A 25,884-nucleotide genomic window follows, 5' to 3' on the forward strand; every position below is an offset into this window, starting at 1 on the left:
ATTACATGTTGCTTCGTGCATATTACTGTATGTATTACCTATTTGAAAGATGGTTTATGTCATGTTGCACAGTATTAATGTAAAGGCTAAAAGCTCAGAGTTTTTGGCAGAGATAACATGCAATATGACACATACATAAGATATACACCAGATGCAATGTTTATTTTCCAATTATGTTGTATTTTATTCCTTGTATTTTTGAATGTGATTATATTGAGTCTGCATTGTACTCGGCTGGGAGAGGCGGATTCTGGTCGAGGGTAGAGTTTTGAACATTTTCTCTCTTTGATGTTGAACAGATTGAGAGAGTTGTACACAATAAAGTGCCTTCAAGTACGCCAGTGTGTTGTCTTCAGTGCACCGGAACACAACGCAGTAGTCGGCAACGAGCAGACCGCGCCGGCTACATTTGCATAGGGACGTGGTTTATATAGCTAGACAGCTACTCTACTGGTACCAAAATTTGACTGTTGGGTGTCAGCAAATATAATTATGGCAAAGATACTTTTATGTTTCCCATTTCATCTCTGTCTGGTGTTAGCTAGTTACTGACTAGCTAGGTCTTCAGCCAGCATGGAACAAAAGGAGGGGAAGGGTCGTTCAAAGCTCTGACGCAGTTGTCAAGTCAACTCATCCATCAGTGCTCTTGTGAACTGCGTCACAAGAGACATGCCAAACGGGACATGTATAAAAAAAAATGTTGATATCATTGACACAATTTCAATGTTGTTTGAGTGTATCACCAAATTTGCTTGAGATGATTTTACTGCAACACTGCTCACTGCATCGAAGTTGCTTGACATAGAAGTTTCACAGATCTGTCAGTCAAGGCGAGCTCATGACTATAAGCTCCCCGTACACTCAGGGTTGTTTGGATGACCGAACTATTGGGTTGCAGGCATTGGGTCACTTAGTTTGGTTGTTTTTTTAAAAGAGCAAGGTTTGTTTGGTGATGCTGGGTTATTGAGATATGACCCAGTGGGTCAAATCAGAATGATGGAGGCATGGCGCAGTAGGGGCGTGGCTTTCAGGAAGTTATTTTTGGCCACCCGTGAGAGTAAATGTAAATTATGTTAATCTGTTCTGTTGAATTGTTAGCACATATTACGGTTAAACGCTGACTTTTTTGTAGCTTTAATTATGCCTGCAGAAGAATATGAGCTCCTTAAAAGCCTATGCAAATCATAATGCGATGTCCCCAATGGGATAGTAACCACTTTAGTGCAATACGTAAATAATAATGTATTAGAATATGTGATGTGCAATAATATTAAATGGAAATGTAACATTGCAGTGTACAGAATTAACATGATCAACAGGAATTATACTTACTCTCACAGATGGCCTCTGTGGTCCTCTGTAGCTCAGCTGGTAGAGCACGGCGCTTGTAACGCCAAGGTAGTGGGTTCGATCCCCGGGACCACCCATACACAAAAAAAATGTATGCACGCACGACTGTAAGTCGCTTTGGATAAAAGCGTCTGCTAAATGGCATATTATTATTTATTATTATATTATTTATGGCCAAAAATAACTATCTAAAAGCCACACCCCCTGAAAATAACCTATGGATTATATTAAAAAGACCAAGCTGCTTGGTCAACCCAAAAAGAAAGTGAATAAACACCCAAATGATGGTTAAATTAAACCATGTTTGGATAATCCAAAATATCCAACATGTTGGGTTATTCACGCAACCTGTCACATTATGCTGGCTTGCAGAATTATGTCTAATTCCGATAGAAATCCAGCCGGAATGGGGATATCCAACCTTCTGAATTTTATATCACCCGCAACCTGCATTCAGAATGACTGCCAGGATTGGGAAAACTTAAATAATATTATGAGACTACCTGAAGCATTTAAACTGGAACAACCATTTCAGTAACGGGTGCAATAAATACAAGTAACGTACCGAATTAGTTTAGAAAATGTATGACATTTATATTTGAGAAGCATAACATTAATTAATCAATTCAATTCAAAAACATAGATATTGAAACAAAAATTCCTAAAATCAACCTGAAATAGAGCACGCTTTGAAATATGATTATGATGGGCGTGGTTTTGTTTCAACTCTGGTTATTAACATTAACAATGAGTGTTAATTCAACATTTGTTTTGGTCAGAGTGTAGGCCCTTAACATTAGAGCATATGAATTACATATTGTATTGTGTTAAAGAATAAACCATTTATGATAACATTTTTGCTCAGGATATCACTTGGTGAAGTCCCTAGGACTGAAAATGGATGAATGCAACAACCATGTCTCTGTCACTAACAAATACGGTCATGGATAGTACTGTAACTCTACAATTCACTTGAAAGGCAAGGCACTCTGGGAAACAAATAATACAATAAAAAAAAAATATATATATTCTTATACCAAGCAGTGTGCTAATTGAACACTTTCCAGTGTCTATAGGGGTCCACACTTTCAGTGTTAATTTAACACTCAGTGCTGATTTAACACTGGATAATTTGCTGTGTAGCTCTGGGGTGTGTAAGGGATTCAGTGGATGGTCAGAAGAAAGCATGATACTTTTGTGTGTGAGATCATTTCGCTTGCTGAAGATTTTGGACAGTGTGATGTGACCCTTGATTCTGATAGTTTGTTTGAGCCTATTATGGCAATGCCTGACTAAAACTCACAAGTGATTCTGTGTGTCTCTTTGTTTCAGCTATGGCTGGCTATAGGGTGAATGCACCAATTTGTAAGTCGCTCTGGATAAGAGCGTCTGCTAAATGACGTAAATGTGCCCTTGAGCAAGACACTTAACCCTAATTGCTCCTGTAAGTCGCTCTGGATAAGAGCGTCTGCTAAATGACTAAAATGTAAATGAGTCAGATGTTGCAGCTCTCACTCTTCTCACTCCTCTGTCTCACTGGCAGCGCCAAGGCAGTAGGAGGTCAGTAGCATGAACTTTACCAACAGAATTCATCAGCCATTAATTAATCAATCAATCAATGAATCATGTTACGAGGACAGCTAGAAGTACTGATTGAATTAAACTGTATCAATTTAATAGCTCTATAGGCAGAAACATAACCTTCACTTTGTCATGACTTAACTCTGACCTCTGGTGGGTGTTGATGGAATTATATCCTTTGATATAGCAACCCTGTAAATATATGTGTGCATGTTTCTTGTTGTTCTGAAAGGTTTAGCACACAGCAAATTCTCCAGTGTTAAAAAAAAAATAGTTTTAAAGGTCCTGAACAGTCATTCTGAAAAGTACTTTTTCTCTCATGGCTAACTACCAGGAAGTTGAAAAAGACAGGCTGAGTGGGGGGTGAGCTTATATTAATTAGTTCGCCTTGACTGACAGCTCTTTGAAACGCCTATGTCAAGCAACTTGGATGCAGTGAGCAGTGTTGCAGTAAAATCATCTCAAGCAAATTTGGTGACACAAAAAGCAACTCAAACAACATTGAAATTGCATCAATGATGTCATTTTTATTTATTTATATATATATATATATATATACACAGTGGGGAGAATAAGTATTTGATTGGCGATTTTGCAGGTTTTCCTACTTACAAAGCATGTAGAGGTCTGTAATTTTTATCATAGGTACACATCAACTGTGAGAGACGGAATCTAAAACAAAAATCCAGAAAATCACATTGCATGACATAAGTATTTGATACATCAGAAAAGCAGAACTTAATATTTGGTACAGAAACCTTTGTTTGCAATTACAGAGATCATACATTTCCTGTAGGTCTTGACCAGGTTTGCACACACTGCATCAGGGATTTTGGCCCACTCCTCTATACAGACCTTCTCCAGATCCTTCAGGTTTCGGGGCTGTCGCTAGGCAATACAGACTTTCAGCTCCCTTCAAATATTTTCTATTGGGTTCAGGTCTGGAGACTGGCTAGGCCACTCCAGGACCTTGAGATGCTTCTTATGGAGCCACTCCTTAGTTGCCCTGGCTGTGTGTTTAGGGTCGTTGTCATGCTGGAAGACCCAGCCACGACCCATCTTCAATGCTCTTACTGAGGGAAGGAGGTTGTTGGCCAAGATCTCGCGATACATGGCCCCATCCATCCTCCCCTCAATACGGTGCAGTCGTCCTGTCCACTTTGCAGAAAAGCATCCCCAAAGAATGATGTTTCCACCTCCATGCTTCACGGTTGGGATGGTGTTCTTGGGGTTGTACTCATCCTTCTTCTTCCTCCAAACACGGCGAGTGGAGTTTAGACCAAAAAGCTCTATTTTTGTCTCATCAGACCACATGACCTTCTCCCATTCCTCCTCTGGATCATCCAGATGGTCATTGGCAAACTTCAGACGGGCCTGGACATGCACTGGCTTGAGCAGGGGGACCTTGCGTGCGCTGCAGGATTTTAATCCATGACACGTAGTGTGTTACTAATGGTTTTCTTTGAGACTGTGGTCCCAGCTCTCTTCAGGTCATTGACCAGGTCCTGCCGTGTAGTTCTGGGCTGATCCCTCACCTTCCTCATGATCATTGATGCCCCACGAGGTGAGATCTTGCATGGAGCCCCAGACCGAGGGTGATTGACCGTCATCTTGAACTTCTTCCATTTTCTAATAATTGCGCCAACAGTTGTTGCCTTCTCACCAAGCTGCTTGCCTATTGTCCTGTAGCCCATCCCAGCCTTGTGCAGGTCTACAATTTTATCCCTGATGTCCTTACACAGCTCTCTGGTCTTGGCCATTGTGGAGAGGTTGGAGTCTGTTTGATTGAGTGTGTGGACAGGTGTCTTTTATACAGGTAACGAGTTCAAACAGGTGCAGTTAATACAGGTAATGAGTGGAGAACAGGAGGGCTTCTTAAAGAAAAACTAACAGGTCTGTGTGAGCTGGAATTCTTACTGGTTGGTAGGTGATCAAATACTTATGTCATGCAATAAAATGCAAATTAATTACTTAAAAATCATACAATGTGATTTTCTGGATTTTTGTTTTAGATTCCGTCTCTCACAGTTGAAGTGTACCTATGATAAAAATTACAGACCTCTACATGCTTTGTAAGTAGGAAAACCTGCAAAATCGGCAGTGTATCAAATACTTGTTCTCCCCACTGTGTATATATACACTGCTCAAGAAAATAAAGGGAACACTTAAACAACACAATGTAACTCCAAGTCAATCACACTTCTGTGAAATCAAACTATCCACTTAGGAAGCAACACTGATTGACAATAAATTTCACATGCTGTTGTGCAAATGGAATAGACAACAGGTGGAAATTATAGGCAATTAGCAAGACACCCCCAATAAAGGACTGGTTTTGCAGTTGGTGACCACAGACCACTTCTCAGTTCCTATGCTTCCTGGCTGATGTTTTGGTCACTTTTGAATGCTGGCGGTTCTCTCACTCTAGTGGTAGCATGAGACGGAGTCTACAACCCACACAAGTGGCTCAGGTAGTGCAGCTCATCCAGTATGGCACATCAATGCGAGCTGTGGCAAGAAGGTTTGCTGTGTCTGTCAGCGTAGTGTCCAGAGCATGGAGGCGCTACCAGGAGACAGGCCAGTACATCAGGAGACGTGGAGGAGGCCATAGGAGGGCAACAACCCAGCAGCAGGACTGCTACCGCCGCCTTTGTGCAAGGAGGAGCAGGAGGAGCACTGCCAGAGCCCTGCAAAATGACCTCCAGCAGGCCACAAATGTGCATGTGTCTGCTCAAACGGTCAGAAACAGACTCCATGAGGGTGGTATGAGGACCCGACGTCCACAGGTGGGGGTTGTGCTTACAGCCCAACACCGTGCAGGATGTTTGGCTTTTGCCAGAGAACACCAAGATTGGCAAATTCGCCACTGGCGCCCTGTGCTCTTCACAGATGAAAGCAGGTTCACATTGAGCACATGTGACAGAGTCTGGAGACGCCGTGGAGAACGTTCTGCTGCCTGCAACATCCTCCAGCATGACCGGTTTGGCGGTGGGTCAGTCATGGTGTGGGGTGGCATTTCTTTGGGGGGCCGCACAGCCCTCCATGTGCTCGCCAGAGGTAGCCTGACTGCCATTAGGTACCGAGATGAGATCCTCAGACCCCTTGTGAGACCATATGCTGGTGCGGTTGGCCCTGGGTTCCTCCTAATGCAAGACAATGCTAGACCTCATGTGGCTGGAGTGTGTCAGCAGTTCCTGCAAGAGGAAGGCATTGATGCTATGGACTGGCCCGCCTGTTCCCCAGACCTGAATCCAATTGAGCACATCTGGGACATAATGTCTCGCTCCATCCACCAACGCCACATTGCACCACAGACTGTCCAGGAGTTGGCGGATGCTTTAGTCCAGGTCTGGGAGGAGATCCCTCAGGAGACCATCCGCCACTTCATCAGGAGCATGCCCAGGCGTTGTAGGGAGGACATACAGGCATGTGGAGGCCACACACACTACTGAGCCTCATTTTGACTTGTTTTAAGGACATTACATCAAAGTTAGATCAGCCCTTAGTGTGGTTTTCCACTTTAATTTTGAGGGTGACTCTAAATACAGACCTCCATGGGTTGATAAATTTGATTTCCATTGATAATTTTTGTGTGATTTTGTTGTCAGCACATTCAACTATGTAAAGAAAAAAGTATTTAATACGATTATTTCATTCATTCAGATCTAGGGTGTGTTATTTTAGTGTTCCCTTTATTTTTTTGAGCAGTGTATATATATATATATATACATCTCCCGTTTGGCATGTCTTTTGTGATGTGTTTCACAGCAGCACTGACGGATGTGTTGACATGACAACTGAGTCAGAGTTTTGAATGACCCTTCCCCCCCTTTTGTTCCATGCTGGATGAAGACCTCGCTAGCCAGTAACTAGCTAACACCAGACACAGATGAAATGGGAAACATATAAGAATATTTGCCATAGATTGATAGGGTAAACTTGTAATTATATTTGCTGACACCATTCAGTCACATTTTGGCGCCAGTAGAGTAGCTATCCAGCTGTATAAACCATGCCCCTCTGCCCCGATGTTGGTTAAAAGGCGGTACTTATTTAAGTTAGGTAAGAGAATATCATGTTACAGTACCAGTGGTGTATTAAAATGAGAGTTAAGGTGATGTCACGTTGTCCCCTAAATAATGAATCCAAGTATTTGACATGGGGGAGGGGACCAGTAACTTTATGATCAAACTTTATCAATGTATAACTTATCATACTTTAGTCATCATACTTTGATCTGGTTTCCTTCAAATATCATCACATTTCATGAAAAACAACATTTTAACTATTCATGACCTTTAAATCAACACTGAAAGTGTTGTCTATGGACCCCATATAAACACCGGAACAGTGTTAAATTAATTTACAGATTAGTGTAAAGCCTTATTCAAATATTTCCCAGAGTGCCTTGCCTTTTGAGTAAATTGTAGAGTTATCACCAATGACTATATATGTTATTGACAGAGACATGGTTGATGTATTCATCCATTTTCGGTCCTATGGACTTCACCCAGTATTAGGTGAGATCCTAAGTGAATGTTATCATTAAAAATATATATGTTTAACACAATACCACACGTCATTTTGGGGGCCAAGTTTTACCCTTTTATAGGGGCCTGAAACTCATACATATCACTTTGAACCAAAACCACGTCATTATTATCATATTTCCCAGCATGCTCTATTGCAGGTTGATATTTCAGAATTGTTTGTTAAAATATCTATGTTTGTGCACGTACATTGATTGACTGATTAATCTTATGCTACACAAAGATAAATGACATACATTTTTCTAAACTAATCCAATCAGTTAGTTCAAATCAGGAAGTTGAAAAAGACAGGCAGTCATTCTGAATGCAGGTTTCAGGTGAATAATTATTCCAACTGTTGGATCTCCACCCACTGATTGGATTCCAATAGGAATTACATATCACCTTGCAAGCTAGCATAATGTGACTTGCAGGCCTGATATGGCGTGTAAACCATGGGTTTCAGGCCCTTGTGTTACACTCTCAGAATAAAAGGTTTACATTTGTGACTAAAGGGATACAAACACTTATTTGTCTTTGTGTAGCATAAGATTAATCAATCAATCAATGCACCTGCACAAATATAGATATTGAAACAAACAATTCTAAAAACAATCATCCTGCGATAGAGCAAGCTGGGAAATATAATAATGATGGGCATGGTTTTAGTTCAAAGTGACGTGTATGAGTTTTAGGCTCCTTTATTAGGTTAAAACTATGCCCACAAAATAAAGCCTTATGAAATAAATACAGTGCACTCGGAAACTATTCAGACCCCTTCATCTTTTCCACATTTTGTTACGTTACAGCCTTATTCTAAAATTGATTAAATGCACATTTTTCCTCATCAATCCACACACAATACCCCATAATGACAAAGCGAAAACAGGTTTTTAGAAATGTTTACCAAAAAAAAAGAAACAAGTATTTACATAAATATTCAGACCCTTTGCTATGAGACTCGAAATTGAGCTCAGGTGCATGCTGTTTCCATTGATCATCCTTGAGATGTTTCTACAACTTGATTGGAGTCCACCTGTGGTAAATTCAATTGATTGGACATGATTTGGAAAGGCACACGCCTGTCCCACAGTTGACAGTGCATGTCAGGGCAAAAACCAAGCCATGAGGTCAAAGGAATTGTCCGTTGAGCTCCAAGAAAGGATTGTGTCGAGGTACAGATATGGAGAAGGGTACCAAAACCTTTCTGCAGCGTTGAAGGTCCCCAAGAACACAGTGGCCTCCATCATTCTTAAATGGAAGACGTTTGGAACCACCAATACTCTTACCAGAGCTTGCAGCCTTGCCAAACTGAGCAATCGGGGGAGAAAGTTCTTGGTTAGGGAGGTGACCAAGAACCTGATGGTCACTCTGACAGAGCTCCAGAGGTCCTCTATGGAGATGGGAGAACCTTCCAGAAGGACAACCATTTCTGCAGCACTCCACCAATCAGGCCTTTATGGTAGAGTGGCCAGACGGAAGCCACTCCTCAGTAAAAGGCACATGACAGCCCGCTTGGAGTTTGCCAAAAGGCACCTAAGGACTCTCAGACCATGAGAAACAAGATTCTCAGGTCTAATGAAACCAAGATTGAACTCTTTGGCCTGAATGCCAAGCGTCCCGTCTGGAGGAAACCAGGCAACACTCATCACCTGGCCAATACCATCCCTACGGTGAAGCATGGTGGTGGCAGCATCTTGATGTGGGGATGTTTTTCGGCGGCAGGGACTTATAGACTAGTCAGGATCGAAGGAAAGGTTAACGGAGCAAAGTACAGAGAGATCCTTGATGAAAACCTGCTCCAGAGCGCTCAGGACCTCAGACTAGGGCGAAGGTTCACCTTCCAACAGGACAACGACCCTAAGCACACAGCCAAAACAACGCAGGAGTGGCTTCGGGACAGGCCTCTGAATGTTCTTGAGTGGCCCAGCTAGAGCCCGGACATGAACCCGATCGAACATCTCTGGAGAGACTTGAAAATATCTTTGCAGTGATGCTCCCCATTCAACCTTACAGAGCTTGAGAAGATCTGCAGAGAAGAATGGGAGAAACTCCCCAAATACAGGTGTGCCAAGCTTGTGGCGCCATACCCAAGAAGACTCGAGGCTGTAATCGCTGCCAAAGGTGCTTCAACAAAGTACTGAGTAAAGGGTCTGAATATTTATGTAAATGTGGTATTTCAGTTTTTAATTGATTTGCAAAAAAAATGTAAAACCTGTTTTTGCTTTGTCAATATGGGGTATTGTGTGTAGATTGATAAGGGAAAAAACACATTTATTTAAGGCTGTAACGTAACAAAATGTGGAACAAGTGAAGGGGTCTGAATACTTTCCGAATGCACTGTATGGCATAGTGTTAAATATATATATGACAACATATTCACTTAGGATCTCACTTTTCGAAGTCCGTAGGACCAAAAATGGATGAATGCAACAACCATCTCTCTGTCACTAACAAATACAATGGTGGTAACTCTACAATTTGCTTGAAAGGCAAGGCACTGTGGGAATATTTGAAAAAGGCTTTACACTAATCAGTGTGTTAATTTAACACTGTTCTGGTGTCTATATGGGTCCACAGACTCAACACTTTCAGTATTGATTTAACACCATCAGTGTTCTTTTATTTAATTAATTTTTTGTGGAGAATTTGTTGTGAAGAGATATATTTTGAATGGACCATCTCTGTAAAAACTCTGTCTATGCATACTACATGACACGCGTAATAATTGCATAATTTCTTTGCCGTGCATCATTTCTCCAACGTGTTTTTCTTTAAGAGGTGGCCTCAATAAAAAAGATGGTGGTCCGCAAACAGTCCCTGTGCCGCATGTTTGTCTTTACTTTACTTTATATACTCTTTGTGTGCAGATCTCTGTGAGGACAAAGGACGAGAGGTTGAGCGGGTGTTTTCAGTTTCCGGTGATGCTGCCATGTTAACATCCACCCTGGTGGACCTCAATATGTCTGACTACCGCAGCATCCCCTATAACATCTCATGGTATGACCCAAGGACTGGGAGAGAGCTGACCAGGGAGACAAGAAAGACTCTGCCGCGGGGAAAGACACTGTGGATTTTTAACATCGCGATGGAGGATGCTGGAAACTATGAGTGTGTTGTGAGGTAGGGGCAATACTTTTGTCTGCTGTGTGTGTGTGTGTGTGTGTGTGTGTGTGTGTGTGTGTGTGTGTGTGTGTGTGTGTGTGCTGTAAATCTTTTCTGTTACCTTTGATAAACAGACTACCCTCCCAGTGCTATAAGAAACCGGCCTTACTGATTGTGAACCACACCAACCCAGAAGAATGCGGTCGACCAGAAAAGGCCGACCAGGTCCTGACCAACAAAGCCACCGGTTTTCTGAACTGCCCATTGAGTGACCATATCAGGGAAGTGGACAATTACTCCATTCAGTGGTACAAGGTGAGTCCTATGGGGTAAACAGACAGTGCAGTGCAATGGGAGAGTGTTGAGAGGGAACGCCTGACAGCAGGGGTGGACTGGCCATGCCGGATGGGCTGGTACATATTTAGCCCAATGGGATTGTCATTTATTTTATTTTTTTACATAATTATAATTATCTGGCTAATAACCAAATTAGTTCACCCAAAGTTCACCCAAATTACAATGACATTGGTTTCCCTACCCTGTAGGCCAGTCTATGGACAAGGTATAACAACAACGTGCTTTGGTTTGGTTTCCCTTGCACTGTTGTCACATGGAAGCATTTTGGCATTTGTGGCACAAATCTCATTCAAGTCATTTGACCGATATTGGCATTTGTCGCGCATCAGTATGAAAAATTTATGCACTCACTAACTGTAAGTCGCTCTGGATAAGAGCGTCTGCTAAATGACTAAAACGTAAAATGTAATCATGTTCAAATCAATTTGAGATACATTTGGACATGATGTAGTCCCCTGTAGCTCAGTTGGTAGAGCATGGCGCTTGCAACGCCAGGGTTGTGGGTTCGTTTCCCACGGGGGGCCAGTATGAAAATGTATGCACTCACTAACTGTAAGTCACTCTGGATAAGAGCATCTGCTAAATGACTAAAATGTAAAAAATGTAAATGTAATAACGGGGTCCACAGTGACAAAAATGGGCCTTTTGGGGGCCTCAAGGAAAGAAAATGGGCCAATGTCGGGTCCTCAAGGGAAAAATGGTCTGGTGTGTCAGAAATGCCATGGCGGATTTCTGGTCCCAGTCTGCCCCTGCCTGACAGTGCTGGAAAGCCTGTTTGAACTCTTTCTTTTCAGTCATTCAGTCTGTCTCTATGTATTCTTAATTTGTGTTTAAAACTATAGGAATGTGGGGTTATTACTACTAGTGACTACATTTGAACAATGTTCCATCAGATACGGTATATACTCTTTACATTGTTCATTGCTCTCACACATTGTACTGCATTGAATAGTTCTGAGAGTAGGTCTTCTAAGGTAAGACATTATCACAACTTATCTGTAATTGTGTATTTATTTTGTTTTATTAGCCATATTCCATTACTATGATATTCCATTCCATTACCACTACCTTTCAGTGTGGATTTCTACTTTAAACCTTTCAGGGCTGTGAACCCATTGTGAAAGATGACCCATTGTGGAACAGGTTTAGCTATGTCAATAACAGTGTTACGGAGTTACTCCGAGTAGAAGCGGTCATTCCTGAGGACCATGCGTTCTACACCTGCACCATGACCTTTAACTTGGAAGGGCTCAGCGGCAGGATCTCAGAGACCATCAACGGTATGGTGGACGGTGAGTTTTGTTGGCACAGCTCATAAAGGTTGTCCCTAACCACAGATTATTACCATATACCCCCAATCCTTACCACAGCCATTACAGAGATACAGTGCCTTCAGAAAGTATTCACACCAGTTGACTTTCTCCACATCTTGTTGTGTTACATAGTGGGATTAAAAGGGATTTAATAGTCATTTTTTGTTAACAATCTACACAAAATACCCTGTAATGTCAAAGTGTAAGAAAAAGTCTAACATTAAAAAAATAGAAAAATAGAACACTAATATATCTGATTACATAAGTATTCAACTCCCTGAGTCAATATATGTTAGAATCACCTTTGGCAGAGATTACAGCTGTGAGTATTTCTGGGTAAGTGTCTAAGAGCTTTCCACACCTGGATTGTGCAACATTTCCCCATTATTCTTTTCAAAATTCTTCAAGGTCTGTCAAGTTGGTTGTTGATCATTGCTAGACAACCATTTTCAGGTCTTGCCATAGATTTTCAAGCAGATTTAAGTCTAAACTGTAACTCGGCCACTCAGGAACATTCACTGTATTCTTCGTAAGCAACTTCAGTGTAGATTTGGCCTTGTGTTTAAGGTTATTGACCTGCTGAATGGTGAATTCATCTCCCAGTACCTGGTGGAAAGCAGACGGAACCAGATTTTCCTCCCTGGTCTTCGTTGTTGAATCTGTGTTTGAAATTCACTGCTTGACTTAGGGACCTTACATATAATTGTACTGTATGTGTGGGGTACAGACATGAGGTAGTCATTCAAAAATCATTTGAAACACTGTTATTGCACACAGAGTGTCACGATCGTCAAAAGGAGCGGACCAAGGTGCAGCGTGGAATGCGAACATACTTTATTTATATTCACCACACGAACAAAAACAACAAAACGATACGTGAAGTCCTTGGTAACAAACACAAACCAACACGGAACAAGATCCCACAAAACACAACTGCCAAACGGCTGCCTAAGTATGGGTCCCAATCAGAGACAACAAGCAACAGCTGATTCTCGTTGCCTCTGATTGAGAACCACCCCGGCCATCACAGAAACACATGAACTAGATACTGAAATAATGAACACAAAACATAGACTCTACACACCCTGGCTCAACATAAAAGAGTCCCTAGAGCCAGGGCGTGACAGTAACCCCCCCAAAGGCGCGGACTGCGACCGCGCCAACATAAACCGAGCAGGGGAGGGCCGGGTGGGCATTCCTCCTCGGAGGCGGATCCGGCTCCGGGTGTGACCACCAACCTCTAATACCCCCCCCCCGTAGTGCCCCTGGTCTGGTCTGGCCCCGCTGGCTGGAGCTGGACTGGACACCGGTGGAGCGGATTGCTTAGGCTCCGGTGTGGAGCAGCTGACCGGTACCTGACCAGGCACCGGTGAAATGGGTACGGGCTGTGCCGGACTGACGACGCGCACCACAGGCTTGGTGCGGGGAGCAGGAATGGGCCGGACCGGGCTGACGACGCGCACCCCTGACTTGGTGCGGGGAGCAGGAACGGGCCGGACCGGGCTGAAGACGCGCACCCCTGGCTTGGTGCGGGGAGCAGGAACGGGCCCGGCCGGGCTGACGAAGCGCACCACTGACTTGGTGCGGGGAGCAGGAATGGGCCGGGCCGGGCTGGCGACGCGCACCATAGGCTTGGTGCGGGGAGCAGGAACAGGTCGGACCGGGCTGGCGACGCGCACCATAGGCTTAGTGCGAGGGGCAGGAACAGGCCGGGCCGGGCTGGCAACGCGCACCATTGGCTTGGTGCGGGGAGCAGGAACGGGCCGGGCCGGGCTGACGACGCGCACCACTGACTTGGTGCGGGGAGCAGGAATGGGCCGGGCCGGGCTGGCGACGCGCACCACAGTCTTGGTACGAGGGGCAGGAACAGGCCGGACCGGGCTGTGGAGACGGACTAGAGGTCTGGGACGAAGAGCTGACACAACCCGTCCTGGCTGAATGCCTATCTTAACACACTCTGTGTGAGGCATCAGCACAGGACGTACAGGGCTGTGTACACGTACTGGCACAACAGCACGTGACACTGGCGCAGGATATCCGGGACCGAGGAGGGGTACTGGAGGCCACGAGCGTTGAGCCGGCACACTCCGTCCTGGCTGCATGCCCACCTTAGCACGACACGTGCGTGGTGCTCGCACAGGACGTACCGGACTGTACGCAGCTCCGCATATCTCGGAACCTGCCCAGTCTCACGCTGCCTAGCCTGAGTACGGGGAGTTGGCTCTGCTCTACCTCTAGGCTCCGCCAACCTCCCTTCCGGCCCCCCAAACCCGGTGGCCTACTCTCCTAATCCCCAACCTCGCCCTGTAGCTGCCTCCAGCAGCCCCGTCGTCCATGCCGTGTGCCCCCCCCCTAAAAATTTATTGGGGTTGCCTCTTGCGTGTCCGACGTCGGCCCGGTTGGCGCCGCTGCTCCTCTCTACGGCGCGCCTCCACCGTCTCCTCCCACGGACGGCGATCCATACCGGCCTGGATCTCCTCCCAAGTCCAGGACCCTTTCCCGTCCAATATCTCCTCCCAAGTCCAGGCTGTCTGCTCCTGGACACGCTGCTTGGTCCTGTTATGGTGGGATCTTCTGTCACGATCGTCAAAAGGAGCGGACCAAGGCGCAGCGTGGAATGCAATCATACTTTATTTATATTCACCACACGAACAAAAACAACAAAACGATACGTGAAGTCCTTGGTAACAAACACAAACCAACACGGAACAAGATCCCACAAAACACAACTGCCAAACGGCTGCCTAAGTATGGTTCCCAATCAGAGACAACAAGCAACAGCTGATTCTCGTTGCCTCTGATTGAGAACCACCCCGGCCAACACAGAAACACATGAACTAGATACTGAAACAATGAACACAAAACATAGACTCTACACACCCTGGCTCAACATAAAAGAGTCCCTAGAGCCAGGGCGTGACACAGAGTGAGTCCATGCAACTTATAATGTGACTTGTTAAGCAACATTTTACTCCTGAACTTGTTTAGGCCTGCCATTACTAGGCATTGAATACTTCTTGACTCAAGACATTTCATCATTTTTAATTAATTTGTAAACATTTCTAAAAACATTCCACTTTGACATTATGGGGTATTGTGTGTAGGCCATTGATACAAAAATCTAAATTGCATCAATTTCAAATTCAAGCTGTAACACAACAAAACGTGGAAAAAGTCAAGGGGTGTGAATACTTACTGAAGGCACCGTATATGACCCTGAATCAGAGGTTATGAGTTCATAGAGGCTGCTTTGAAACTTTGCTCTTTGAGATCTTAGAAAGGGTTGTTTTCTATAGGGTCAGGTGACTGAATATTTCTGTGTCTTTCTATGATGTTTATGAATCATTGTCATAATTTCAGTGCAGTATTGCCTGGAGCCCAAAGTGGTTGAACCTGCCAATGAGATCATCAAAGCAGATCTGGGTGAGTAAACCACTAGAGAACGTGTGTGTGTGTGTGTGTGTGTGTGTGTGTGTGCGCGTGCGTGCGTGAGTTTATTATTTATTTTCATTCATGATCCAAATAAAGAATTCAATGTTTGCCCCCTAGGTTCTTCCTTCAGTAAGATGTGTCGGGTGTTTGTGCCGAGTGTGGGGAATAAATGTTGCACGGATTTGAATTGGAAAGCTAGCAATAACTCCATTTCCAAAATTGTCTCAGAGTGCATCTTTCAGGAATCACAAAGGTAGGTTGAGACAACACAACAGTATCGCAATACACACTGTAAGAATTCTACAAATGTGTTGCTTTTTAACCATTTTCATGTAGACTTGTTTGTGTTTTATTTTTTTTATTTTTTTTCACCTTTATTTAACCAGGTAAACCAGTTGAGAACAAGTTCTCATTTACAACTGCGACCTGGCCAAGATAAAGCAAAGCAGTGCGATAAAAACAACAACACAGAGTTACATATGGGGTAAAACAAAACAAAGTAAAAAATACAACAGAAATAAATACATATACAGTGTGTGCAAATGTAGCAAGTTATGGAGGTAAGGCAATAAATAGGCTATAGTGCAAAATAATTACAATTAGTATTAACACTGGAATGATAGATGTGCAAGAGATGATGTGCAAATAGAGATACTGGGGTACAAATGAGCTAAATAAATAACAATATAGGGATGAGGTAGTTGGGCGGGCTAATTTCAGATGGGTTGTGTACAGGTGCAGTGATCGGTAAGGTGCTCTGACAACTGATGCTTAAAGTTAGTGAGGGAGATAAGTGTGTTTTGGATCATTGTCTTGCTGCATGACCCAGCTGCGCTTCAGCTTCAGCTCACAGACGGATGGCATGACATTCTCCTGTAGAATTCTCTGATACAGAGCAGAATTCATGGTTCCTTCTATTAAGTCAAGTCGTCCAGGTCCTGAGGCAGCAAAGCATCCCCAAACCATCACAATACCACCACCATGCTTGACTTACAGTATGAGGTTCTTACTGTGTAATGCAGTGTTTGCTTTTCGCCAGACATAATGGGACCCATCTCATCCAAAAAGTTGACTCAAGTTTGCCAAAAAGCACCTGAATCATCAAGACTCTTTGAAGAATGTTCTATGGACAGATGAGTCAAAAGTATAACTTTTTGGACGACATGGGTCCCATTACGTTCTACAGGAGAATGTAAGGCCATCTGTCTGTGAGCTGAAGCTGAAGCACAGCTGGGTCATGCAGCAAGACAATGATCCAAAACACATATTCAAGTTTACTTGAAAATGGTTAAAAAGCAACACATTTGAAGTTTTGTAATTTACTAGTCAAAGTCCAGACCTAATTCCAATTGAGATGTTGTGGTAGGACTTGAAACTAGCAGTTCATGCTTGAAAACCCAAAAATGTTGCATGCAAGAGTGGGCCAAATTCCTCCACAGTGATGTGAGAGACTGATCAACAACTACAGGAAGCATTTGGTTGCAGTCATTGCAGCTAAAGGTGGCACAACCAGTTGTTGAGTGTAAGGGGGGCAGTTACTTTTCACACTTGCATAACTTTGTTAATTAAATAAATAAAATAAGTATAATTTTTGGGTTTGTTATTTGTACACTCAGGTTCCTTTATCTAATATTAGGTTTTGGTTGAAGATCTGATAACATTCAGTATAAAAAATATGCAAAAATAGAGAAAATCAGAAAGGAGAAAATACTTTTTCACGGCACTGTATATGCCTGTATTCTGTGTCATCCAGATGGATGTTCTACTGTATAGTATCTAAACTGTTGGTATCGTATCAGGTATACCACTGAGATTAAGATAGGCTCCATATACCTTAATACACAGTGCTTGCTTTGAAACTTTGGAACTTCACAAAATCAAATCAAATCACATTTTATTTGTCACATGCGTCGAATACAACAGGTGTAGACCTTACCGTGAAATGCTTACTTACAAGCCCTTAACCAACAATGCAGTTCAAGAAATAGAGTTAAGAAAATATTTACTAAATAAAATAAAGTAAAAAATCAAATAAAAAGTAACAATAAAATAACAATAACGAGGCTAAATACAGGGTGTACCAGTACCAGGTCAATCAGCGGGGGTACAGGTTAGTCGAAGTAATTTGTACATGTAGGTAGGGGTAAAGTGACTATGCATAGATAATAAACAGCGAGTAGCAGCAGTGTAAAAACAAAGGGAGGGCGGGGTGTCAATGTAGATAGTCCAGGTGGCCATTTGATTAATGTTGACACAAAGGAACTTGAAACTCTCGACCAGCTCCACTACAGCCCTGTCGATGTGAATAGGAGCGTGTTTGGCCCTCCTTTTCCTGTAGTCCACGATAGCTCCTTTGTCTTGATCACGTTGAGGGAGAGGTTGTTGTCCTGGCACCACACTGCCAAGTCTCTGACCTCCTCCCTTTAGGCTGTCTCATCGTTGTCGGTGATCAGGCCTACCACTGTTGTGTCGTCAGCAAACTTAATGATGGTGTTGGAGTCGTGCTTGGCCACGCAGTCATGGGTGAACAGGGAGTACAGGAGGGGACTAAGCATGCACCCCTGAGGGGCCCCAATGTTGAGGATCAGCTTGGCAGATGTGTTGTTGCCTACCCTTACCACCTGGGGGCGGCCCGTCAGGAAGTCCAAGATCCAGTTGCAGAGGGAGGTGTTTAGTCCCAGGGTCCTTAGCTTAGTGATGAACTTTGTAGGCACTATGGTGTTGAACGCTGAACTGTAGTCAATGAACAGCATTCTCACATAGGTGTTCCTTTTGTCCAGGTGGGAAAGGGCAGTGTGGAGTGCGATTGAGATTGCGTCATCTGTTGATCCATGGGGGCGGTATGCAAATTGGAGTGGGTCTAGGGTTTCCGGGATGATGGTGTTGATGTGAGCCATGACCAGCCTTTCAAAGAACTTCATGGCTACCGACGTGCTACGGGACGGTAGTCATTTAGGCAGGTTACCTTCGCTTTTCTGGGCACAGGGACTATGGTGGCCTGCTTGAAACATGTAGGTGTTACAGACTTGCTCAGGGAAAGGTTGAAAATGTCAGTGAAGACACTTGCCAGTTTGTCCATGCAGGATCTGAGTACACGTCCTGGTAATCCGTCTGGCCCCGCGGCCTTGTGAATGTTGACCTGTTTAAAGGCTACGGAGAGCGTGATCACACAGTCGTCTGGAACAGCTGGTGCTCTCATGCATGCTTCAGTGTTGCTTGCCCCGAAGCGAGCATAAAAGGCATTTAGCCCATCTAATAGGCTCGCGTCACTGGGCAGCTCGCTGCTGGGTTTCCCTTTGTAATCCGTAATAGTTTGCAAGCCCTGCCACATCTGACGAGTATCAGAGCCGGTGTAGTAGGATTCAGTCCTAGTCCTGTATTGACGCTTTGCCTGTTTGATGGTTAGTCTGATGGCATAGTGGGATTTCTTCCAGTCTGTGCTAGCAAAACAGTGACAGCCAGTGACTGATGTGGTGTACTCCTCAATGCCATCGGAAGAATCCCGGAAGACATTCCAGTCTGTGCTAGCAAAATAGTCCTGTAGCTTAGCATCTGCTTCATCTGACCACTTTTTTATTGACAGAGTCACTGGTGCTTCCTGCTTTAGTTTTTGCTTGAAAGCAGGAATCAGCAGGATATAATTATGGTCAGATTTGCCAAATGGAGGGCGAAGGAGAGCTTTGTATGCGTCACTGTGTGTGGAGTAAAAGTGGTCTAGGGTTTTTTTCCCTCTGGTTGCAGATGTGATATGCTGGTAGAAATGAGGTAAAATGGATTTAAGTTTGCCTGCATTAAAGTTCCTGGCCACTAGGAGCGCCGCTTCTGTCCTGCCGATGCACGGAAATCCAGCCAACTGTATATTATCCGTGTCGTCGTTCAGCCACGACTTGGTGAAACATAAGCTATTACAGTTTTTAATGTCCCGTTGGTAGGATAGTCTAGAACGGAGCTCATCCAGTTTATTCTCCAGTGATTGCACGTTGGCCAATAGAACGGATGGTAGAGGCGGGTTCCCCACTCGCCGAAAAATTCTCACAAGGCACCCGATCTCCGCCCCCTGTACCTCTGTCTTTTCTTCACACGAATGACGGGATTTGGGCCTGGTCTCGGAGAAACAGTATATCCCTTCTGTAAGACTCATTAAATAAAAAAATCTTTGTGCAGTTCGAGGTGAATAATCACTGTTCTGATATCCAGAAACTATTTTCGGTCATAAGAGACGGTAGCAGCAACATTATGTACAAAAAAGGTTACAAACAATGGAAAAAACCACACAAAATAGCACAGTTGGTTAGGAGCCTGTAAAACAGCACCCATCCCCTCAGGCGCCAATAACAGTGTATGTTATGTTAACTGTTGCCATGATGGTTTGATTGTGCGTTCACAAGGGGGAACTTGTCTGTCTCCCCCCCAGAGCAGGGAGTGGAGAGAAGAAGAGGAGGAGGGTGTATGGTTGGAGCGTCATTTGAATTTCTTGATGGTGGAAGAGGAAGACTTTTACATCAACTACACGTGTTTGGTTTCCAGTGAAAGAGGCATTTCTTTAGCCTTCTTCATACTACAGCCTACAGGTTAGACAATACTGTCTGGAGGATAACATAAAGGTGTTTCAAAAGAGATCACACACATATTATCCTGTCCCTTTACCCTTGTTTTGATAGTGTATTATAACAACTGTAACCTCACCACTTTTGAAAAAACTGTTATAAATGCTATCTTCTCTCTTTTTCTGCACAGATCCAAACTACCTGCTCCCTATTGGGGTACTACTGACCAGTGCTGTCGCTCAGGAGGATGTTCCCGCTTCTCTACACAAACACAGGTACGCAATGAGAGACACTTTACCGCACATATACTGCGCAAGCACACTCATGGAAACATTAATAGAAACATGCCTGAGCGCGCACACGCAGACATGCACACACTCATGCACACACACACACTATCTGCAGACTCATTGCATACTGTGCTTTCACGAAATGGAAACTCGCACTAACATAAATATACATTCCTACACCAGATAAAGACAGAAATGCACATACAGCATGTCTCCCCACAAACCCCCAGGCCCACACTTAAACCCACACACACACGCATGTTGCATTGCTTGTGTTAGGTTCTGAACAAACTGAGTAAAAACTCAAACGGACAACTAGAAAAAGCTCAAACAAAGTTTATTCACCCACTGGGTCATACAGCTGCAAAGACAAAGATGTTTACACAATCACATATATTTATACCTTCCTACTAGGCGGAGTCAACCCCTTGCATATCTAGACAGCCAATACATCTCTGTTGCTAGTCAGGAACGTATTTGGTTCCTCTCATTGGTGTAGCCTCCTGCTAGAACCTTCATGGGCATGGAAATATACAGTTGAAGTTGGAAGTTTACATACAGTCATTAAAACTTGTTTGTCAACCACTCCACAAATTTATTTTTAACAAACTATAGTTTTGGCAAGTCGGTTAGGACATCTACTTTGTGCATGACACAAGTCATTTTTCCAACAATTGTTTACAGACAGATTATTTCACATATAATTCACAGCAATTCCAGTGGGTCAGAAGTCTACATACACTAAGTTGACTGTGCCTTTAAAGTTGGCTTGCAAGCTGAAGAACACCATCCCAACTGTGAAGCACGGGGGTGGCAGCATCATGCTGTGAGGGTGCTTTGCTGAGGAGGGACTGGTGCACTTCACAAAGTAGATAGCATCATGAGGAAGGAAAATTATGTGGATGTATTGAAGCAACATCTTAAGACATCAGTCAGGAAGTTTAAGCTTGGTCGCAAATGGGTCTTCCAAATGGACAATGACCCCAAGCATACTTCCAAAGTTGTGGCAAAATGGCTTAAGGACAACAACGTCAAGGTATTGGAGTGGCCACCACAAAGCCCTGACCTCAATCCTATAGAACATTATGGGCAGAACTGAAAAAGCGTGTGCGAGCAAGGAGGCCTCTTACACCAGCTCTGTCAGGAGGAATGGACCAAAAGTCATCCAACTTATTGTGGGAAGCTTGTGGAAGGCTATCCGAAACGTTTGACCCAAGTTAAACAATTTAAAGGCAATGCTACCAAATACTAATTGAGTGTATGTACACTTCTGACCCACTGGGAATGTGATGAAATAAATAAAAGCTGAATAAATCATTCTCTTTACTATTATTCTGACATTTCACATTCTTAAAATAAAGTGGTGATCCTAACTGACCTAAGACAGGGAATTTTTACTAGGATTAAATGTCAGGAATTGTGAAAAACTGAGTTTAAATGTATTTGGCTAAGGGGGTATGTAAACTTCCGACTTCAACTGTATGTGTGTGACAGGACTGACTGTTCCTCCTCACTTCATCTGACCTGACCTCGGGCCGAATTCCTCACTCCTCCCTACTCCACGGCTGTCCTACCTTAGCAGTGACTGAAACCAGACTGTTGCCCTTTGCCTCTCTCCATAGGGTACATGAGATTTAAGAATAACATTTTCCAACAGAATGTAAGCTCTGCACTCCCCTTTCTCACTCAGTAACTTTCCATACACCCGGTTCTAATATGGTAACATGAATAAGTATATTCCAAGCTAGAATCCAACACTTGTTTCCCACTCCCCACCTGACCACAAGTAAAATCAGTAGCAAGTGTAGCAATGTATTGTAGCACATCCCACAGCTATGCAAGCACAGCATTTTCCATGACTCAGAGGAAACAGAGAGGAAGTTTGATACAAGGCACTAAATAGGCCATGTAACCATAAAACACAAGCAACTATGGTGTCATAAATAACCAAGCCTCCTCTGTTAGGCAGGTTTGTGGAGGCTTTTGCTCTAGCCCAGCACTAACACATCTATTTTGTTTTACCTGTCCCTATCCTGCATGTGGCAGACTCTGATGGGAAGTTGTATGATGCGTACGTGGCATACCCCCGTCTGTTTGGGGATGGGGGCGGAGCCTGTGGGGAGGCAGAGATGTTTGCCCTCCACATGTTGCCCCAGGTTCTGGAGGGGAGGTGTGGCTACAGGCTGTTCATACTGGGCCGGGACAGCCTACCAGGGGAAGGTATGACATCTCAGCTCGACCCTGAGGCTCCAGGTTCCAGAAGACTAAGTTAGCCTTGGCATTAGTACATAAGTAGCATGATGATGAAATATGTGAAACCTTTCTGAAATCATAAAGACCTTCAGAAACCATTTCAATGGTAGAACAATGTTTTAATAACAATTTTCCCTGCTCCCTGACCCCCTCTTCTCCTCTTCTCCTCCCTCCTCTCTCCTCCCTTTCCCCCTCTTCTCCTCCCTCCTCCCTTTCCCCCTCTTCTCCTCCCTCCTCCCTCTCTAGCCATAGTAGATGCAGTGGAGGAGAGCATGCTGGCAAGCCGGCGTCTCCTCCTGGTCTACTCTGGCTCTACGTTCTGCAGTGGAAGCCACAGTGACAGCAGCAGTGGTGTCCTGGAGGCCTGGCAGAGCTTCGAGAGGCAGACGGCCATGCACCGTGCCCTGTTGGAGGGCTCCCTTAAGGTGGTCCTTGTGGAGCTGGAGGAGGTCTCCCCCACACAGCTGACCCTCTTCCCCGAGTCGGTGCGCCACCTCCGGGAGCGCCAGGGCGCCGTCTGCTGGTGGAAGAGTAGCAGAGGGTTGAGGTGTGGGAGGTGGGGAGAAGAGGAGAAGAGGAGGAGGTGGAGGAGAAGAGAGGGGAGCTGGCTTCGTCCCCTCTCTCCTCACCCTCTCTTTCCTTGTCCTCACGCTTCTGGAAGGAACTGAGGTATTATATGCCAGTGAGGGGCACGAGGACGAGGTGACCAGAGAAGAACAGCCTGATGAAGTTGTGATGGGATGGATGGGCTTTGGAGAGGACAGTGTTAGACATAACGAGGAAATCTGTTGAATGAAAGGACTTCTGGTACCTGACTCTCTCAACACATTTTCATGAAAAATTATTGAATCCAGTTATTTATGTGTGACTGATACCGGTGTGGAACAGCTGGTCACTCTTAAAGGATTCTGAATGATTACCTTGCCAATAGGATGATTGAATATTATTGTCTTGCAGACAATTATTTTTTTGTGAGTTTCCTCCTAATAAAGGATGTGGTAGGAATCCTAAGGGTCATCATCATCACACCTGTTAATACTTATTTTCTATAACTTCGTGTGAAATCTATTTCTTATTGCAACGGCAAGTAAAATATGCCCTTTGTGTTTTATAGAAACGCAAGGTGTTTAATGTGAATGATGTTTTGCTTACAGCTAATGTTTTTTATACTGTCTATGTTTTCATGTTTTCTATTGTTTTCTAAAAATACATTTTAATCTATTTTAGAATAAGGCTGTAATGTAACGAAATGTGGAAAAAGTCAAGTGATCTGAATACTTTACGAATGTACTGTATGTCATGAGGTCCACCTGGCTACCACAACACACTGTCTTCAGTAAGGTTTGTGGTCCCCACGGAGAAGCAACTCCACCATGGGGCTCATGTTGTCTCAATTGCACTGGCTCTTTAACTAGTCCCCACCATGCAGCTCTGCCTGGAGGCCCTCTAAAGCCTTGTTCACACTGCAGGCCTTAAAAGGATACATCAGGATTTTGGCAATGAGGCCCTTTATCTACTTCCCCAGAGTCAGATTAACTTGTGGATATCATTTTTATGTGTCCAGTATGAAGGAAGTTAGAGGTAGTTTCGCAAGCCAATGCTAACTAGCGTTAGCGCAATGACTGGACGTCTATGGGTATCTGCTAGCATGCTTCTCTTCTGGGAAGGCTTTCCACTAGATGTTGGAACATTGCTGCAGGAACTTGATTCCATTCAGCCACAAGAGCATTAGTGAGGTTTGGCACTGATGTTGGGCGATTAGGCCTGGCTCTCAGTCAGTGTTCCAATTCATCCCAAAGGTGTTCGATGGGGTTGAGGTCAGGGCTCCGTGAATGCCACACCGATCTAGACAAAACATTTCTGTATGGACTTCGCTTTGTGCACGGTGGCATTGTCATGCTGAAACAGAAAAGGGCCTTCCCCAAACTGTTGCCACGAAGTTGGAAGCACAGAATCATCTAGAATGTCAATGTATGCTTTAGCGTTAAGATTTCTCTTCACTGGAACTAAGGGGCCTAGCCCGAATCATGAAAAACAGCCCCAGATCATTATTCCTCCTCCACCAAACTTTACAGTTGGCACTATGCATTGGGGCAGGTAGCGTTCGTCTGTCGGACTGCCAGATGGTGAAGCGTGACACATCACTCCAGAGAACACAATTCCACTGCTTCAGAGTCTAATGGCGGTGAGCTTTACACCACTCCAGCCGACTCTTGGCATTGTGCATGGTGATCTTAGGCTGCTCAGCCATGGAACCCATTTCATTAAGCTTCCGACGAACAGTTATTGTGCTGACGTTGCTTCCAGAGGCAGTTTGGAACTCAGTAGTTTCAGCTACGCATTTCAGCACTCGCCGGTCCCTTTCTGTGAGCTTGTGTGGCCTACCACTTCGCCGCTGAGCCGTTGTTGCTCCTAGACATTTCCACTTCACAATAACAGCACTTACAGTTGACCGGGGCAGCTCTAGCAGGACAGAAATTGGACTAACTGACTTGTTGGAAAGGTGGCATCCTATGATGGTGCCACGTTGAAAGTCACTGAGCTCTTCAGTAAGGCCATTCTACTGCCAATGTTTGTCTATGGAGATTGCATGGCTGTGTGCTTGATTTTATACACTAATACACTAATTTGAAGTATGATATTGTGCATATTGTGTCTGATATATCCTACCAGCTCTCACAGTCTCACATCAGAATTAGACGTTCATCCATGTTTCTCAAACATAGAATTTAGAAGTTGTTCCAAACGTCAAATTTCAAAGGTTAGGTTTAGGCGTTAACTCCAAATGTTTAACTCAGAATGTTTAAGGTAAGGGTTAAGGTTTGGGATAGGCTTAAAACAAAAATAAATAAAACAAAAACAACTTTCTATCGCTGGATTCAAATTTACAACCTTTGGAACAGAGGCAGATGCTTACACCCGTCCGCCATCCCTGTCCACAATGCTGTAGCAAAACCTGCTTGAAGGTAACAGCGCTCACTGTTGCCCCTAGTGGCCGGTTTCCACGTCATCTCCTGATGTCCTCAGACATGGAGGGACGTCAAATTCTGACTTGTATGACGGGTGACCAGGCTGGATTTATCACCACCTTCAAGAAAAGTAACTTTGAATATGTCAAGATAAGAGA

At 44.1% G+C, this 25,884-nt stretch overlaps 1 protein-coding gene across 1 annotated transcript; it reads left to right on the plus strand.

Moving 5' to 3' along the window:
- Positions 1–2,293: 2,293 nt before the first annotated feature.
- On the plus strand, positions 2,294–23,758 carry LOC121561521 (interleukin-1 receptor type 1-like). Its single transcript, XM_045214189.1, is given in 11 exon segments — positions 2,294–2,300; positions 2,850–2,910; positions 10,440–10,583; positions 10,700–10,880; positions 12,025–12,214; positions 15,596–15,658; positions 15,785–15,920; positions 20,458–20,489; positions 22,551–22,724; positions 23,004–23,339; positions 23,342–23,758. Coding segments are annotated over 11 exon segments (1,446 nt in total). The 3' UTR covers positions 23,464–23,758.
- Positions 23,759–25,884: the final 2,126 nt, after the last annotated feature.

This window comes from Coregonus clupeaformis, unplaced genomic scaffold, assembly GCF_020615455.1.
Source record: "Coregonus clupeaformis isolate EN_2021a unplaced genomic scaffold, ASM2061545v1 scaf0211, whole genome shotgun sequence".
Classification (NCBI taxonomy): domain Eukaryota; kingdom Metazoa; phylum Chordata; class Actinopteri; order Salmoniformes; family Salmonidae; genus Coregonus; species Coregonus clupeaformis.